Here is an 18,699-nt window from a genome sequence, read left to right as displayed (position 1 = left end):
CAATTAAGGATCATTAAGAAATATATAAAATAAGTAAAATTTGAGACTGCTCTGTAAAGTCAGAAACCCCATCTTGACTTACCTGATTTTTCCATACTAGGTTATCTTAGGGCAGGCTTGCAATATATGGCTGTGCTCTGCATCACTGCCAGCACCTTGCTCATACCTGTCTAAGGTGTCTCTCTCATGGTGTGGGGGGAGGTGCTGAGGGCCCTGAAGTTCATCTTCATACCTCTGGGGTTAGGAGAGCCTGTGGGACTGCCCCCAGAGCCATGACTTCCAATTACCCTTCACTTCCAGCCTTTCCTTGAGCCTGCTGCTTCAGCTCCCTGGCCCACAAAGGTGGCAGGCTGCAGATTTGAGGCGGGAGATGCAGTTGCCCAAAACAGCTGCCACATCCCCACTGCCCCGGGGTTGCCCAGGGACTGGAGCCTGGGGTGCCACAGTGCTGCCACCCTACTCTTGCTAACGCAGGTGGCCGGCCAGCTAGTCAGGGTTGGACAGAGGCAAAGGGGAAGGGCACTTCCATCTCTCAATGTTCTCTCCCATTATCTAGGCTTTTCTTACCTTCTCTGTTTTGTTCTGGCGGCTAAATCCATATCTCCTGCAGGCCACAAAAAAGGGGAGTTCGATTACTATTCAAAAGTCACACAAATTTGGTCAAACTATTTTGGTTGGATTTTTATATGAGAAGTGCCGAAGAAAATTTAGGCCATATGGTAACTGGAGAAAATGTTTTAAGTGCCTGAACCACAAACATATTCCACTGTTTTTCAATAAAGGGCCAGCCATTCTATTTGCCATATGAATACTACAAATGGGAACTCTCAGAGGGTACAGAGTGCAATATTCTCTTTAAGTGCAACCATTACTCTTGGAATCAGGAGCTGCATTTCAGATCTAAAGTTTAGGCTAAAAGCCTTAAAACTTTCTGTATAAACAAATGCGAATGTGTTTGTTCGGGCTCAGGATGCTCTCTAATGTCTATGTTCAGAATCTGGAGTCTGGCCCATTTTTCATTCTCAAACACAGCCCAAGCACGATGCCAACAATGTTATGTTGTTCACTTCAGGCAACTTTAAACTCGATGAAACTCACAAATGCACTTTAATTTAAATTAGTTTTAGATTCTCTCTTTTTTTTTTTAAAAAGCAAGTATAACAATGCAAAAACCATTCAACCTAAAACAAAAAGCATTATGCAAAGCACCCTAGCTCACTTACCTTCAAATAGTTCATAAAGAGTTAAAGTTACATGCAGCCATTTAAGAAAAGCAAATTAAAGACTCCTCCTCACCCCTCACTCATGCCATGCCTCACTAGCTGGGTCAGTGCACTGGCCTCTGGCCTCAAAGCACTCTCACCCCTTGTTTCACTCCCTATCCAGCTTTCTAGTGACCTCGTCTGCAAGAGTCCATGGCAGTCTTCTTCCCTCCTGGGCACCTTCATTAGGGTTTCCCTTCTATGGCTCTGCCTAGCAACTCTTTAGCCTCACTTCCTCACCTGACATGTGCTTATACATCCACTGCCTGACAGACAGCTTTGCCTACACCGTGCTATTCTCCTACTTTCCTATTCGTGCCCCACACCTCAGCTCTCAAGCCACCTCCTCTCCAAAAGCATCACCTATGCATGACACTCTGCCCTGGCCCATCCATCTTGTAACTGCTCATGTTCCCGCCAGACGGCAATCACGTCCAACTGTCTTTGGGCATGTCTGCATCCTTTTACCAGAGGGCATGGGAGCCACTTTTACAGTCTGTATTTCCAGTGTATGCTGAACAAATAAACTAAACATAAGTGGAAGAACATGAAGAAATCAACAAGCCAGAGCATGACCCGACATTGCAGTAGGCTGTCATATAACTGGAGAGACAACAGAGTGATAGCTGGGCACAGTGTGCCCACTCATTAAGCATCAATGTACAGGCACAAAGTGCAGCAGACTGGAGTTAAATTCACAGTGTCCACACACATTTTCTAAAGGACCTTATGGTGGATTCTATGCATTGGTTTCACAATGTCTATTACATCTTTCTATACTGCAGAGGCTGGAAAACAAAAGACTTGACTTTCTTTTTTTGGGAGGGGAAGTGGGGAGGGCAGAGGGAGAAGGAGAGAGACAACCTCAAGCAGGCTGCCACACTGAGCAGGGTGTGATATCACAATGCTGGAATCATGACCTGAGCCGAAATCAAGAGTTGGATGTTTGACCAACTGTGCCATCCAGGTGCCCACAAAGACTCTATTTGCTATATAGTCCCTTGTACCAAGGGTTTGGAATACTACATAGGTTCCACCAATCAGGTATGCTTCTAGGCATTCTGAATGTGCAGCAGCTGGATGAGGAGAGAGGGAGGGCATCAAGGGTGTGCTGTGCTGCTGCCAATCACAGAGGTAACCTGGTTCTGGGATCAGCAGCTGTGGTAGTGGCATCCTGATTTTGGCCGAGGTGGCACGGTTACTTTGTCAGCAGCCATGGCACTGGCTTCCCAACCCCACAAGGCTGATACCTAGCTTCTCCATGGTGGAGGCAGAAGCAGCATCCCTGGAGGCCCGGTTCTGATGTGTTACTTGGGAAGTGACCCTGGCTCAGCCTGGATCCCATCTCTCAAATGTTCCTAAGGATCCATGCAGTCAACTCCTTCTGCTGAACCTAGCCAGAGGGTTGTGTTCTCATCTGGCAAACCTTGACCAACAGAGGGTCTCAGCACAGTTCCCCACTCCTGGAAGTAACCTTGCACCTTGAGTGTTCCTTCATTTTCCAGACATTTAGTCTATGGAGACCATTAGGGCAGACAACATATCCTTAGGCAGAAGACATACCTCCATTTAAGGACCCAGAACTTTACACGCATTTTCCAAATAAAGCAGTAAACAACTAAATGTGAGTGACTCAGTGCCTAGGTCCCTTCTACTCCTTCGTAAAGACAGAGGTTACAGGAAGACCCAGACCCTTCTGATCACCCAAAGGCCCAAGTTAGGCACCAGTGCACTTATTCCACCAGGTACAATAATTACGTGTAATCCCATAAATCTGTTGAGCTCCTGGAGGGGGTGCTTCACTCATTTTTTAAACTGAGATATGATTCATATCACATAAAATTTACCACTTGAAACCATATATTTCAGTGGTTTGTAGTTGATTTACTATCTGTGCAAACATCACCATTATCTAATTCTAGAATAGTTCTATCACTCCAGAAAGAAACTCCATACCTACCAGCAGTTAGTCCCAATTCCCCGTCTCCAGCCCTTGGCTACTACTAATCCATTTTCTGTCCTTGACCGATTTGCCTACTCTGAGCATATCATAGAAACAGAATCTTAGGTGGCCTTCTGTGACTGGTTTCTTCACTTAGCATGTTTCCAAAGTTCATCCATATTGTAACATGGATTAGGATTTCATTCCTTTTTATAACTAAAAAGGACTTAATGACTTATCCCCCCACATGGATAAACCACACTCTTGTTGACATCTGGGTTGAACATCTGGGCTGTTTCCACTTTTTAGATGTGAACAGTGTTATCAATGTTCACAGACAGCTCCATTTGCTTTTATATCCCCAGGACTAGGACAGTGCCTGGCACCTAGTAGGTACTCAATAAATGTATGCTGTATGAGTAGAGTCCAGCTGATTTTTCTAAAGGCCTCCTTCTTCATGTCACATGGTGACAATGCTTCCATGACAAAGAGCTGTCCTCGGCTGCCTATTAATGCCTGCCTCATTATGTTCACTGGTCAAGATGTCTCTGGGAGACTTCCATGTTGTTTGAGCTTCACAGGAGAACATGGTATTCCTTTATGGCCTATCATCCCTCACAAAGAACAAGGGATGGTTCAACTTATTTCTACTACAAAGCATTTACTTCTGTTTTATCTTTTGTAGGTATGCTGCTCTATCCTCCTACCTCCCTATCCTCTTGCCCTGTCTGCCTTGCCCCTTCCTCACAAGTGCCAGCCTGATCTGTGCTGTCAGATACTTTAATTTGTTTCTACCTTTCCCTTTGTTAGCTCTGACCCACCAGTCCTGCTGATGTCCTACACTGTCAGCACCAACAGAACTCTGGCCTCTTACCACCCACTTTACCTCCTCATATCCTACACCTCAACACTTGATCTTTAACATCAAGGATATGCATCTCCTGGAACAGCATAGTCTGGAAAAAAATATATAATGAGAGCCAAATATATAACTTTAAATTGGCAGGTTCACATTCTCCAGTTACTCCAAATCAAGTTAAACTTTTTCTAATCACTAAATCAAGCACAAATCTTTAAATTTAAATGTAACTTAGTTAAAATTAAAATTCTGTTCTTGAGGCACTGTAGTCCTATTTCAAGTGCTCAATACTCACATATGGTCAATAGCTACTATACTGGACATCACAGTTCTGGAAAACAGACTAACCTTCAAAAACAACTGCCACAAGACAAATTAAAACATAGATCAAATTATCTGGAATCCTGAACAAAACAGAGGCATTAAAAAAGCCCTACTCTGTTCTTTCTTAATTCCACAAGCATTTACTAAATACCTTCTATGAGCATGTCAAAGGCCTTACCATCTAAGACAATACACATACAGGTTGGGAGATATGTTATATTTCATTTACTAAATACAGAATGACTTCAAAGCAACTAAAATTAGTCTCAAATAGTGTGGATTAGGCTGATGCCAATATTATAGTGGTTGCTTCAAAATTCCACTGCAAGTCATTAAAGAGAAAACCATAGGCCCAAGGTACAATCACTTGCCCCTGTGACAGCAACCAGGCCTTAACTGCAGTTCAAACCCCTCCAGGAGTAGAATTTTAAGCCAATCAATCTGAAATTTCTGGTCAGCACCAAAGAAGTAATCTGTCATATGGGCCCTCCCTGACCTCCAAAGGAAGATGAGGTAATCATCTAACAAGACCCCTTCCTTTCCCTTTAAAGGAAAGTGACCTTACTTGAAACAATACTTTGTTTTCTTTTGCTAATAACTTCTTGCCCCACTCCCCTTTCTATAAAAACTTTCATTTTGGACAGCTCCTGGGAGTTCATCTCTACTTGCTATATGGGAGGCTGCTGGATTCATGAATCACTTAATAAAGCCAATTAGATCTTCAAACATACTTGGTAAAATTTTGTTTTTTACCAGTTATATATAACACACATAAACTGCATTTCCCCACAGTGGCAATTTTATATCATGCTGAGTTGTTTTATTTTTTTTTTTTTTTTTTTTTTTTTTTTTTTTTTGAGTTGTTTTAATTTAGCTCCTAAAAGCTGATTGGACCCATAATAAAATTGAAATATTACAGACTTGCAATTTTAAGTCTAAAATCAAAACTGTGAATCTTGTTTTTCCAATATCACGACATTTAAACAAATTTATCCAAACATAAACAGACACATACAGGTCCTTAAGGCCTTCAGCATGGCTGACCAGGCTCAAAATCCAATTTTACTTCAGCAAGTAAGTAAAAAAGGTGGATGAAGCTGGAATGCTGACCTCAAAGTCAGATGCACTGTGGGCATGGCTAATGAGTAGCTTCAACCCCAAAGAGTTTGAGACCTTCTTACTCCAGCAGTCAAAATACTTTCCTTCTTTTCAATAGGTGAGATACAGAGGAAACCAGAGGCACTGAGGAGAGATGGGTGATGTGGATTCCTCGGTGGGGATGAGCAGTTAACAGGTACCATGATGTCGACATTGAATGGAGGGAGAGGATGGAAGGGAGCGAGTCCCAGGGCCAGTGAAAGCCCCACCTTGCTCGACTGGGGAAGAGAAGGAGGAAGAATGGGTAAGACTTCTCAATGAAGTTAGGGAAGGGCTAGTCCTAGGGGCACAGAGTATAGGGACAAGGAACTGAAAGGGGAGGCACATTTGAATCTACAGGGCATACTTAAGAGCATTTGAGAACTGAAAACTGTTGCTACTAAGGATGATGATGATGATGATGATGATGACAATGATGACAGAACCTAGAAGTTGGCATTTACTGTTTTCTGCACAGGACCAACTACTCAGAGTTCTTCACATGTGTACTGTAATATAATCCTCATTTAATGGGCAAGACCTCTGTGCCGGGGACAGTACTCACAGAACCTGGAGGAGAAAGTCTGATAGCCAGAAAGGATGGGAGGGCCTTCCCAAGGAGGAGGAATGAAATGCACTTGCTAGGGCTTTAAGTTTTGTCTAATTTTTGCCGTCAGTTTTAATAACTACTTTATTTTAGTTCAGTGTCAGACCAAACAACAAAGACTGGGCCTGTCTTTCTAAAACCAGCAGCCAAACTTCCCCTGGGGGCTCAAACGATACTTGTAGATAATAATATGAGGACGCTTTGAGGGTCCAAAAACCTGAGTACAAGTCCCAGTGAGAGGCTCTTACTAATCCTCAATAATAGTTAATAGTTGACTTTGGGCAAGTTACTTTTAAAAATTGTATGAATGCTATCTCTACAATTCTCAAAAAAGAGAACTGAGCTAAATCAATCATCAGAACATACTAAGTATCCACTTACCCACTTACAAGCTCATCCTCTCCTCACCAGGAAAGCTAAAAAGAGAGCAAAGTAACCCCTCTCCTAGAAAAGTCCTTCACTGATTTACAACTCAGTAGAAGTCAGCCTGACCCCACCAATAGGAACCAAGACTGACACTGACACACTCTGCTCTTTCTTATACTTCAAATTTGAGAGGAGTCTTGAAGAAAATCTGAGCATTGCTCCCTTCCATAAAGAAAGCCCCACCAGACTCTGGACTCAAACTGCACCAACCACTCCTGATGATGAGCAGAGATGTCCTGAAGTTACCCAGCCATCAAATGACAATAATGACTGCTCTCTACAACACATGCAAAAGAGCCAGTTTTTTGTTTTATTTTTTTAAGAGGCAGTTTAAAACTGAGAATTTCAAAACAAGAGGAAAGTACTGTCAGCCTGGTCTCTGTGAGGTGGACAATTCACTGAATCTCTGATTCCTTTTCACCCCCAGGAGTGAATGTTTGAGTATCCATGACAATGGAAAAAATGGAGGTATGAACAATACAAACTAAGAAAAGCACAACATTCCCCTGAGTATTCTTTGGCTCTGGAACATGTGACACTCAGGGAGTTGTCTCTCCAACTTTGGCTCACCCAGAGCAGCGTGGCCTCACCTGCCTACCTCCAACTGGGGCTTGGTTGGGAAACCCAATCACAGTGCCCAGGGCATACAACCTGTCCATTTGGTCAGGGCCCAGCATTCAGAAGGGCCTCACATCTGGTTGTTGTTGCTGTCTTGATATTCTTAATAATTAATCATTAGTAATAATTCTTAGCAAGGGGCTCTGCATTTTTTTTATACTGGGCCCCAGAAATTATGTAGATGGTGTGGTAGTGCCTGACTCAGAAAAGGAATTCAATTCACAGAAGGAATTGGTGAGTTGTGGGGTAGCCATCGTACCTGGCGTAGGGCCGGAACTCACACCTTTGAGTCAGACTAGCTTTCATTCTTAGGAAGGACGGACCTGATGCCACACACATCCCTTTCAAAAAGCAGAAAGAAAAAAAAAATGTGGCAACTTTAAAAAAAATTTTTTTCCCGTTTCAAATATGGAATATTTAAGCCAATGAAGCCTAATTTCCTTCTGGTTCTCTCTAGTGCCCTAGATGGGGAAGCTGTCAGATGCTCACTCAGGGAGGTGCTGGAGGCAGAGCTGTTAGTGCCAGCCACCCAAGGAGGGCTGGGTTCTGAGGCAGAGCAGCACACAGCAATCACTCTCAGGATACACAAAGGAAGCACAAGGAGACATACTCACATCAAGGAATCAATTACCCTAGGTAGAAAATGCAGGACATAAATGAAGGTTAATACCCAAGGTCAACCAAGAAATTCAATGAGAACAGAAGACACAAAGAAGGACACTTCTTTGAGTGCTTTTTCAGTAAAAAATGAGGATAAAAGTGAACTGTTTTTTTAAAAAAATTCTAAAGGGTATTAAGAAGTGACAAAATACTTCTAAATTCTTCATCTTCCTGTTCAGGACAATTCCTCACGGGAAACCAAAACTATTATTCTAACACTCAAAGTAAAACTACCGTAACTGTTTTCGAGTCTGTAGCTTACCTAAAGATTTTAAAGAAGGGCAGGGGAATGAAGGAGAGATGGCCCCTGGCCTCTGCAAATACCCCAAACACCCCAACTCCTCAGGAGGACAGAGCCAAGGTGCACAGTTACACACACATTTCCAGAAGGGAACTGCCAAGATCAGGCCTCCACCACCATCAGGGAAGCTACCCACAGAAATGTGGGTCAGTCAGTCCCAGAGAGAAAAGTCCCTGGGGATGGAAATCTCTCCAAAAACAGTGAACTCAGTCAGGTAAAAGCCAACCAAATTAATCTCAATGAAGCAATCCAAATGAGCTTTTCTTTTCAATGGTTTTATAAATTAGGCACTTCAGACTGAGTATCCCCTTCCTTACCTGCCATATTCCAAAAGCGTTGCATGGACTCGAGATTCTTCATCAAGCAGCTCTTCTGCTCCCTGTTGGCGTTTGTATTTCCGACGGGGCTTGTAGACATCCTAAGAAATGGATGAGACAGACGACTTACTGAGTGTGAGAATGCTGTCTTCCTGAACTGCCTGCTGGATGCATCCAGCCAGTCAGGTGAACAAGTCTTTCCCCATCGTGGCAAGCGTACCCCCCTCCTGCAGGAGAACAGTGGGCACTCAGGGAGGTTGCCTCTAAGGAGTCTGCTCCTTTGACATTCATATATGTAGCAAATATTTCCACTCAAGATATTGCTTGTCGCGGAGCCCAGGTGGGTCAGCGGTTTAGTGCTGCCTTCGGCCCGGGGTGTGATCCTGGAGACCCAGGATCGAGTCTCAATGTTGGGCTCCCTGCTTCTCTCATGGAGCCTGCTTCTCTCTCTGCCTGTGTCTCCTCCCACCCTCTCCTCCCGCCCTCCTCCCTCTCATGAATAAATAAATAATATCTTTAAAAGAAAAAAAGATATTGCTTGCCAACTTCATTTTAACTTGGTGTTTCTTTTTTCTTTAAAAGATTTATGCATTTATTTTTAGAAGGAGAAAGGAGGGAGCATGGGGGGAGGAGCAGGGGACAAAGGGAGAGGGAGAATCTCAAGCAGACACTCAGCATGGAGCCCAACACAAGGCTCATTCCCACGACCCTGAGATGATGACCTGAGTAGAAACCAAGAGTCAGACCTCAACCGACTGAGCCACTCAGCCCCAACTTGGTGTTTCTTTTGTCCTATGGCATTTTGATATTTTACATGGTCAAACTTACCAATCATTTTATATCTTACTTATTACCAGGGATTATTTAAAAAAAAAGATTCTTGTAAAAAAAAAAAAAGTTCTTGTATGTTACTTGTATAGGTTATATTTAGCTTTTTAATCTATGTAGAGGCTTTTTTAACTAAATGGAAAATTAGGAATCCTGACATCATCAATTTAATAGTCCAGCCTTCCCTGATCTGAAATGGCACACATGTATACAACATGTACCAATGTTACCCTTTTCAACTCCTCTTGATTTATGAACCTTTATCCTGTCTCCACTGTTCTTTCTCAAATTCCTGGCTATTGTTAAACATCTCTCTTCCAAATGAATTCTAGTATCAACTTGTTAAGTTCATAATAAATAACTGTTGAGTTTTGATTAGAATCACACCAAATTTATAGATTATTTTGGAAAGAACTGGCAAATTTATAATACTGAATCTTGCCTTGAGAAGCAAGGTTTATCTCTCTATTCATATTTTTTAAAATTCTTTAATAATAATTTCCAGAAAAAACAAATTATCTAGTCACTGCATATCCAGACCTTTCCACCACTGTTTCCACAAAACAATTCAACAACCACAGGTATATAGGTTAACCAAGAATCCATAAAAAAAAATTCCTTAAATGGGAAAGGAGATTTCAATTCTTAGACTCTAATAGCAAAAAAGAAGAGTAGATACAAACCCTTCAGCAATAATATCTTTTTAACAAAAGTATATAAAAATACAAAATGCTCTATCAGCTTTCACTGACTTTTTAAATTACTAGAGTAGGATTTAATTATAAATGTAGAAGCAAACATAGATATCTTTGGTATAGGATACATTCTGAAACTATTTATCTATTTCTATATCTACATGTCGTAGGTGCTCAGTTAATGTGGTCCTCATCCCCAGATGATCTGATTTAGCATTCTGCCCTAAATGAGTGTCCTTCTTGAGTATCAAGCTGGCAGTCAAATGCAGTCAAATAATATCTTAATAAAATGAGCTTAGGGCTCTGAGTGCAAGTAGGTAAATATTTGTGCAAGGAAGGTATTCCAGCTGTTTGTTCTTGGATCTTTTCTTCTCCACTAGCAGAGTTCATCATAACTAACCTCTATGTGGATGGACATCACTATGACAAGAACTATTATCAGGTTTCTTCAGATAGTGGTATTCTTATTCCAATTAGAAATGTAACTCCCTTGAAAATCCTGGTTAACTCTATTATTTTACTTTTTATTATGAAAAGTTTCAAACATACAGAAAAACATTCTTTTATAACACAGACTATGTAATCTTAATAATTTTGTAAAAAAAAAAAAAAAAAGGAATGGACTAGGGTCTGGGATGACGTTGGAATATTGTTCTTATAACTTGCTGCCAGAAATAATTCTTAGTTTGCTGCTGGTGTCTACATAAATAGGAAGCTATAAATAACATAAAACAGATTTATGGGGAAATGCAACATATAATGAATCCACATGACGTCAGTTAGTGCATATGATTTAATTCTCACTGAGCTCCACTATTATCGCAGTACTGTATAATTGAGCTTAACTGCTATCTTCCTTAGTTACCACTGATAGAGTCAATGACCCAAGACAGGAAATTGGATTCTTCTAAAAAAAGAACTGACTCCAAAACAATAGCATACTAAAACCAATAGCTACAAGGAACTTTTATTCTGCCAAACAGTGACAACATCGGCCTTTGTGTAATTATTCCTTATACTTAAAAGCACCTCATATATGCACCTCACTTTTGCATTATATAACTGCTCCAAGAGGCAGAGACAAGGCAAATTCTATTATCCCCACTTTACTACTGAAGACGCAGAAATTAAATAATTTTTCAGGATCTCTAAAATAGTATTAGGCCTGGCCTTAGGTCCCCAAGGTTTTTCTAATACACTGACTTGTTTCTGGTGGGCATTGCCACCAACCTCCAGCCATCTCAAAAGAGTCTTCTTATGAGACTGCTATATACCTGAGGCTGCCACGTGGAGCACTACAGTGGTTTGCTTAAGTAATAAGAACCTACATGTCAGAGGTTTTCAGGACAACTTTAAGAACTATTGCTAAGTCACCCTTTAAAGCAATAGGAATCAGGGACACTGATGTCTAGTCTGGTCTCTGCCATTAACTAGCTCTGTGACTTTGGGGATTCCCTTCAAAGGGCTTGTTTCCTTATCTGTAAAACCAGGCTGGACTAATAGCCCTTGAACAGTGTCTTGTTCTCTGTGCTAAAGGACACACGAGCAGGGGTAAAATATTAAAGTGCCTCTTTTGTAAAGCAGAGCTCTTGCACCATAGCGTCACAGAGTTCTACCTTATAGATTAGGCTACAAGTCACTGGTTAGAGTAATTCCTGAGTCACATTTCAAACTGCAGGGAAGAGAAGTGAAGAGCACAGCACCAGGGCAGTATCTGTAGCAAACACTGATCACAATTATGGTGGGTACCTCTTTTACGAAACAATGAGCAGGCAGTGAGAAAGCCACCACCAACTTGGCATTCTATGGCTCAAAGATTCAGGGGGTCAGGCCACACTCAGGTCAGCAGGAAGTGATATTCCTCTGACTTGTCTTCACTGACCTTAAAACACTCTCTCAGGGCTCAACTCTCACAGACACACCTCAGCCCAGAATCCCAATGAGCTAACTCTGTTGCACCTAATGGAGCTCCACAGATGTCTCCACTACCAAGAGTGATGTCCTGAAAGATCCCGTAGGAAGAAGTTATTATAACTGAGACAAATATATTTGCTTTTTTTTCATTCTCATTCTAATAAAACAACGAATGAAACAAAGTCCCTGGGTACTAAGTGAAGGAAATGGGAGACCAATGGATGGTGACCATTTCTGGAGAGAGGAATGTGTCTGCAGGGAGGAAAGTTAGCTGAGGAGGTAGAGTTTTCTTCAGACTTTGTTCCTTTTCTATTCTCTTTCACATGAGCTCTGTTCTACTCCTTCAGGACCAGCACACATCCCACCTCAGGGCTCTTCAGTAAGACTAAGGTCACTCTATCAAATAATGGAGCCAAAGATAGCTTCTGCACCTTGGCTCTTAGGTTTATTTCTTCACAGCAGGCTGAGACACACTGACTCAAAAGTGTGCCAGTGCCAAACTCAAATTTTTACACACCAGGTTGCCTTAAACATGGCTCCAGTAGGCAGATTTTTAACCACTTACAGCCTATGTTGCATACTCTGCAAAACTGTATTTGCTAACCATAGACAGGATAAGCCGAGACTGTAAAGACCCAAAACTGCTGCTGCCCGTCAGAGATCTCTGACCTAGAGATTCTCTGTATTGTTGCTGAGTGACATCACCAAGGCACACGAACAATCTCCCAGGGGGTAGGGGTTCCCTTGGTCCCCTCTTCTGGATGCAGCCCTGATGCCTAAAACTCTGGATGGTGGCTGCTGTGAGGGACTGCACCATCCTACAAGCAAACCTGTCAAAGCATCACCCAAATAGAGCCTATGTATGCTGCTGCCCCCTTGTGGCCACATCTTCTCCTTGATGAGACCCCCAAATTCCCATGAATCCCCTACTGATGGAATGTCACTGCTCTTACCTCACCTCCTAGAGTGCGATCTGGCACAGTGAGAGTGCAATTAATATTACTGAAAGAATGCATGGACGACCGAGGTTTTAGTCCTAACCCCATAACTTACTACCTGTCTGATTTGGGGCAGGTTACTTTAACCTATGTGACTTTCCATCTGTAAAAAAAAGGTATAAGCAGAGTTACTGTGAGGATTAATTAATTATTTAGCAATATCTGACACACAGTAAAGGTTAAGATAGATACACATATCTAAGATAGAGAGATATACATGTTTTCTGAGGAGGGAAGCGGCAGAAAGAGAGGGAGAGAAACTCTGAGCCAAAATCAGGAATTGAACATTTAACTGACTGAGCCACCTCTAGGATATATATTTTTAATATAGATATGTATATATATTATTATTGATAAAATGTACTAATTTTATTTTATGTATATAGCCATATTTGTATTCTATGTGCTGAATGAAAAGGACTTCCTCTTAGCATTTCTTTTTTTTAAAATATTATTTATTTATTTGTTTATTCAGAGAGAGAAAGAGAGAGAGAGAGGCAGAGACACAGGCAGAGGAAGAAGCAGGCTCCATGCAGGGAGCCCGACGTGGGACTCCATCCCAGGTCTCCAGGATCACACCCCAGGCTGCAGGCAGCGCTAAACCGCTGTGCCACGGGGGCTGCCCCCTCATAGCATTTCCTGTGAAGAACACACTAGAGTAATAATTTCAAATGCCGTGGTCTCTGAAGGGATCAAGAAGTTCTGCAAAGCATTTTTTTTTTCAACTAGACTGGCAGCTCTGAGTCCTTTTTTCTCTCATTCCCTCTATTTTCATACAAAATTCTAAATATTATCCAAAAATGTTCAATGAATAGTAAGCAGTATTTTTTGGAGCTTTGGATAAAATTTCACAGCTACTCTTTACTCAAGGTTAATAGGGAGTAACAGACCTCACGGCATAGGACAGATACTTGAAGAATATGAAGGATGACAGCTCAGACAAGGAGGAAGGAAGTTGTACAACTGCACACTAAGTGAGACAAATGAGCGATTATGTGATGACACAAAAAGGAGAAGGTGGTAAGGGATGACCTGTCCTGGGTGGCAATAGGTTTGGCTTCTTATGTGCTTTGGAAATATACCTCCTGTCAGCAGGCCTTCTACAAAGCAGCTAGCTATTCTGTAAAGAGGAAGTATGGAGAAGCCAAGAAGTAACATTTCAAGAAGAAAGCTGAAGTACTAGGGATAATCCCTAAGAAGAAAAATGAGGGCAAGATGAAGAGAGAACCCCAAAGTGATGAGCTCAGGAATTCAAGTTCACGGCAGGTTTTCTGTCTGGCAATCTGCCAAGAGGCATTAACAGCCTTAGGCATAACCTCTGACCCAATTCCATTTTGTGGAATGTTTCCTAAATAATTAAAGATACGAGGAAAAAATTAGCTAGGAGAATGTCCTACATAACCACCAAAAGAAAAAAAAAAGATACAAAGTAAGCTAGGTAAATTAGTACCACACAATGAATAATCTACAGCCATTAAAAATGCTATGGAAGTATATTTATTGGGATGGAAAGATATCCTCAATTATATTGTTGAGCAAAAAACAAAACATACAGTAGAATGACATTTTTAGAGATCTCTAATTCTCTGTATTGATATCCCAAACATTGTATTTTCTGCTTGGAATATATATCAGTACCCATATCCTGACTGGTTGTATCATGTTGACTTAGTCTTTAGTAATTTTTTCCCATTTCTTAATTTTTTTTATTATTATTACTAAGATACTAGTACAAAATAAGTACAACCTTTTTTTTTTTTTTAATTTTTATTTATTTATGATAGTCACAGAGAGAGAGAGAGAGGCAGAGACACAGGCAGAGGGAGAAGCAGGCTCCATGCACCGGGAGCCTGATGTGGGATTCGATCCCGGGTCTCCAGGATCGCGCCCTGAGCCAAAGGCAGGCGCCAAACCGCTGCACCACCCAGGGATCCCCAGTACAACCTTTTTTAAAGCAAAAAATCAAGCACCAAAAATGGCTGAGCTACATAACCAAGGACAAATGCAAAAGATGGGAACAATCCAGTAAAGATGGTTAAGGATAAGAATAAGCTAAATATTTTGAAAAATATTAGAAGGTTAATATTTATTTTTTAAGAAAAGGTTCTAAATAAGCAAGAATGAGTAAAAGCCTGCTGGTTGAGGCACAAAAGTATTATGCTCATAGATGAAGAAAGACAACATGATAGTCTCCACTTTGCAGACATTCTCTAGCTGGACATATGTCACAGTAAACGCCCCTACAGGGGACTCAAGAGGTAGCAGGAGAGCACCCAGCCGCTCTGGATAAATCTGTGTCACTGGGATCTGGATGAATAATATCTCAGAGTCCTGAAATAAGTCAGAAACATTGTTGTAAAACTGGCGCCAGGAATATGTGGGAAATCAGAGTCGAGGCGAAGAGAGGAAACCAGAGAAGCATCACACCTGTCATGTTTGAGGAGTGCCATGTAAAGTCAAAACCTGGCTGCCTCTTCCTGTCCTGTAAATATGTAGGGAATTTGTTGATCTTTCTGGCTTCAACTTTCTGATTTATAAAATAGAAATAGTAACATATAACTCCCTGAGTGTTGGTGAAGAGGTAATGAGATGATGCTTGCAAGATGCCTAATCAGGTGCCAAACACACGAAAGGCCATCAGTCAGGACATGGCAGCTATGGATGTATTTTATAAAAGGCTGGGGTCCAGAAATTAGGCACCTGTTGTGTGACCTTATTTGAATCCTTAATTTACCATTCATACAATTTAAGTCTGGGATTCCAGATTCATCAATAAGGAACAGGCAAGGGGATCCCTGGGTGGCTCAGTGATTTAGTGCCTGCCTTGGCCCAGGGCATGATCCTGGAGTCCTGGGATCGAGTCCCACATCGGGCTCCCTGCATGGAGCCTGCTTTTCCCTCTGCTTGTGTCTCTGCCTCTCTCTCTCTCTCTTTCTCTCTCTCTCTCTCATGAATAAATAAAATCTTTAAAAAAAAATAAGGAACAGGCAAGAAACACTGATGAGGCATGTAAAGGGCAGAGCTGGGTAAAAGGTGAAAGGATAGGGAAATACCCTTCAGAATCTGAGATGTACAAAGAGCCTGGCAGTGGAGGAAAGGCTTCACTCTCTTCACTAATGGTCAGATTTCCCTTGGGGAGACCGTTGACGAATGGAAAACAGCTAGTGGTTCCATTCCTTACATGACTCAAAAGGATAAGCTAGGGACATGCACTACAGCCCTGGAGTCTCTTGTAAGCTTCTGGAACTCTCATGCCAAGGCAAGGAAGCCAGGAAGCACTTGCAAAAGTGGTGGGTGGGAGGGAGGGAAGTTCATGGCAGTGTAGTTAAGAAACCTAAGAAGATAGCATCTGGAAGTGAGGGGTATTTTCAGTAGAAAGAGAAAGAGGAAAACAAATGAAACTCATAGGTCAGCTCTGGCCATCCATCAAAATTCTTTATCATTCCTGCTACAAATATATTGACAGTCAACTGAGAAGTAAGTTCACACATAAAAAAGGGAAATAAACTAAACATCTGAACTAAGAGATTTGCTAATTTTCCCTTATCTTGATATTATTTCCTAATTAGCTGCAAATAGCATTTTATCTAGATGCCCACAGGGTAGTAGTTATAAGACTGGTTTGCATCCTGGCTCCATCATCACTAATGTAATCTTGGGCAACTTACATAACCTATCTGTGCTTGAGTTTCCTCACCTGTAAAAAAAAAGAAAAAAATACTACTATTTCAGAAGATTCTTTTGAGGACTAGGTAAGGTATACATAAATGCTTACCACAATGTCTGGGCACCATGTATTTGTCATTATCATTTACCTCCTTAAATCCTATTAGGTCACATTACCAAGCAGAAGAGGAGAATTTTCTTTAAGAACTCCATTACAAATAATAAGAAGAAAGACTGTGCCGCTAGAGGCCTGAAATGTTTAATGGCTATGGAGATGCCAGGCCTAGTTTCATTGATAAGACTGCTGACAAGTATGCTAGCCTTTTCTTCCTGGTGATAAAGATGAAAATTATTGTTTCTCATTCTCTACTCAGGGCTAACAGTGAGATTTACACAGGCAGATATTCAATTAAGCATTTAGAAAATCATACTTTTGTTTACTGTTTTGGAATAAGTAACACACAGACGTGGTATAAAATTCAAATAGTACAGGCTTTAAAGGGAAAAGGGAATTTCACTTCCTCTCCTGCCCTGGGCTCCCCAGTTCTCTGGATGAGAGGTAATGCTGTCTAATTGGTTCTCTAGCTTTTGAAAAATGAAGTATCATTTAAAATAAGGGTAAATCCAACAAATTGGCTATTATTTTTCATGGTAAATGCAGTTAGGAGGAATCTTCCATAGCTTACAAAGACTCTATATTGGTAAGTTAAAAAAAAGCCCCACAGAATTACACTTAAAATATGACACCAATTTGGTATAAAAATGTACATTAAAAAAGCATCGAAGAAATATGTCCAAGCAGCAAAAGGAGCTGCTTCTGTGCTGTGAGGTTAAGGTTGATTCTCTTCCTCTGTATTTATCAACTTTTAAAAAAAGACAAAAAACTTTAAGAATGTCTCAAAGGAACAGCTATTTCATAACCAGAGGGAAAAATTACTCTGATATCCTATCATGTCTTGTTATTATTTAATACTACCACCAAGCCTGAAAATGGTATCTGGCTTCAGAGTGTAACTGTCTTGAAAGTTTTCCACTCCTTCCACTTCCAAAAGGAAATTGTGAAAAAGATACAAATTACAATTATAAAGTAACAAAGACTTTCTTGTTTTAAATAAGTGCTTTATGTCATCAAATGATTGTTAATCTTTTTTAGAGTGACCACCTTTGAAGACCACACATTTATTCTTCAAGTAGAAAAAAAAAAGCAAAATACCACCATGCATTATTTTTGGAAGAAAGTGAAGTTACCCCCAAGCACTGTGGCTTCATTCCCAGCAGCTCAGGTAGGAAGGCTTGGGTGGGGTGGGATATGGGGCACTGATAAGTTTCTGCTGGACTCTGGCCCAGAAAGGTTTGAAAAGCTCTCCTCTGACTCTTGCACTGGTGGAGTGGGTGCATAAGTGCAGACCCCATGGTTAAGATACACAGTATGTGGTGACCAAGGCCCTCCTAATGTGTCCCGCATAAAGCTCAGGAGCTGCTGTGCCTCTCCAAAGCCATCAAGGGGTGCTAACCTAAATTTACCACCTTTAGTTCATCATCTACTCTTTGAAGCTATTCAAAGTTTATACCTGCCAGTAGCACAAATGAGGAAAGACTTTGGATTTGGAAAATTTCTCCTGTAAATCTCAAACTAAGAAAAACCCAGGGCCATGATTGTGGCATTTTCTACCTGTGAAGGCTGGTGTCCAGATATGGGCACTGAGGTAGACAGGGTTTCTCTCACACAACCACCTGAGGTCAGCACTGGGCAATCCCAGGAGGGACTGGGCAAGGGTTTTGGAATTTGAACCACAGGGCTATTTGGAGGTTAGGAACCTATGTTCTTCCCTTACACAAGGACAGGGGAACTTACTGAAAGATCAACGACTGTCTTGATGGCCTTTTCTTTCCTCTTTATGAAGTCATCATCCTGCAAGACAAAACACAGGGATTAAACAAACCCTTTGTGAAGAGTGAAACTCAACCGGACTTCTCAGAAACCTGTCTTACAAATTGATTTCTCATCACAGCTCTGCCTGGAGAAGCCTCAATCTTCTAACAAATTTGAATATATTATGCATGGGAAGAAGCTAGGGCCAAACAGATCCCAAGGTGGTAAGAAAGAGGGGGACCCCAGAGTGTACTGGTGAAGACAAGTATTCT

At 41.3% G+C, this 18,699-nt stretch overlaps 1 protein-coding gene across 8 annotated transcripts in view; it reads right to left on the bottom strand.

Moving 5' to 3' along the window:
* The window catches only part of CCDC93 (coiled-coil domain containing 93), a 95,513-nt gene that overhangs the window by 55,955 nt on the left and 20,859 nt on the right, over positions 1–18,699 (bottom strand). For 4 of the 8 annotated variants that reach the window (XR_005374113.1, XR_005374114.1, XR_005374115.1 and 1 more), the window contains exons 6-9: positions 18,410–18,466; positions 8,454–8,554; positions 7,790–7,807; positions 568–604 (exon numbers count right to left, since the gene is read on the bottom strand). Coding sequence is in view for 3 of the 8 variants with exons in the window: in XM_038564985.1 (XP_038420913.1) it covers positions 568–604; positions 7,790–7,807; positions 8,454–8,554; positions 18,410–18,466 (213 nt within the window). In the remaining 5 variants the exon portion in view is untranslated. The remainder of the gene's footprint in view (positions 1–567; positions 605–7,789; positions 7,808–8,453; positions 8,555–18,409; positions 18,467–18,699) is intronic. The other 4 variants (XR_005374116.1, XR_005374117.1, XM_038564986.1 and 1 more) reach the window with 1 other exon arrangement.

This window comes from Canis lupus, chromosome 19 (genome assembly GCF_011100685.1).
Source record: "Canis lupus familiaris isolate Mischka breed German Shepherd chromosome 19, alternate assembly UU_Cfam_GSD_1.0, whole genome shotgun sequence".
NCBI classification, from domain to species: Eukaryota; Metazoa; Chordata; class Mammalia; order Carnivora; family Canidae; genus Canis; species Canis lupus.
This window is presented reverse-complemented; position numbering and strand designations above follow the sequence as displayed.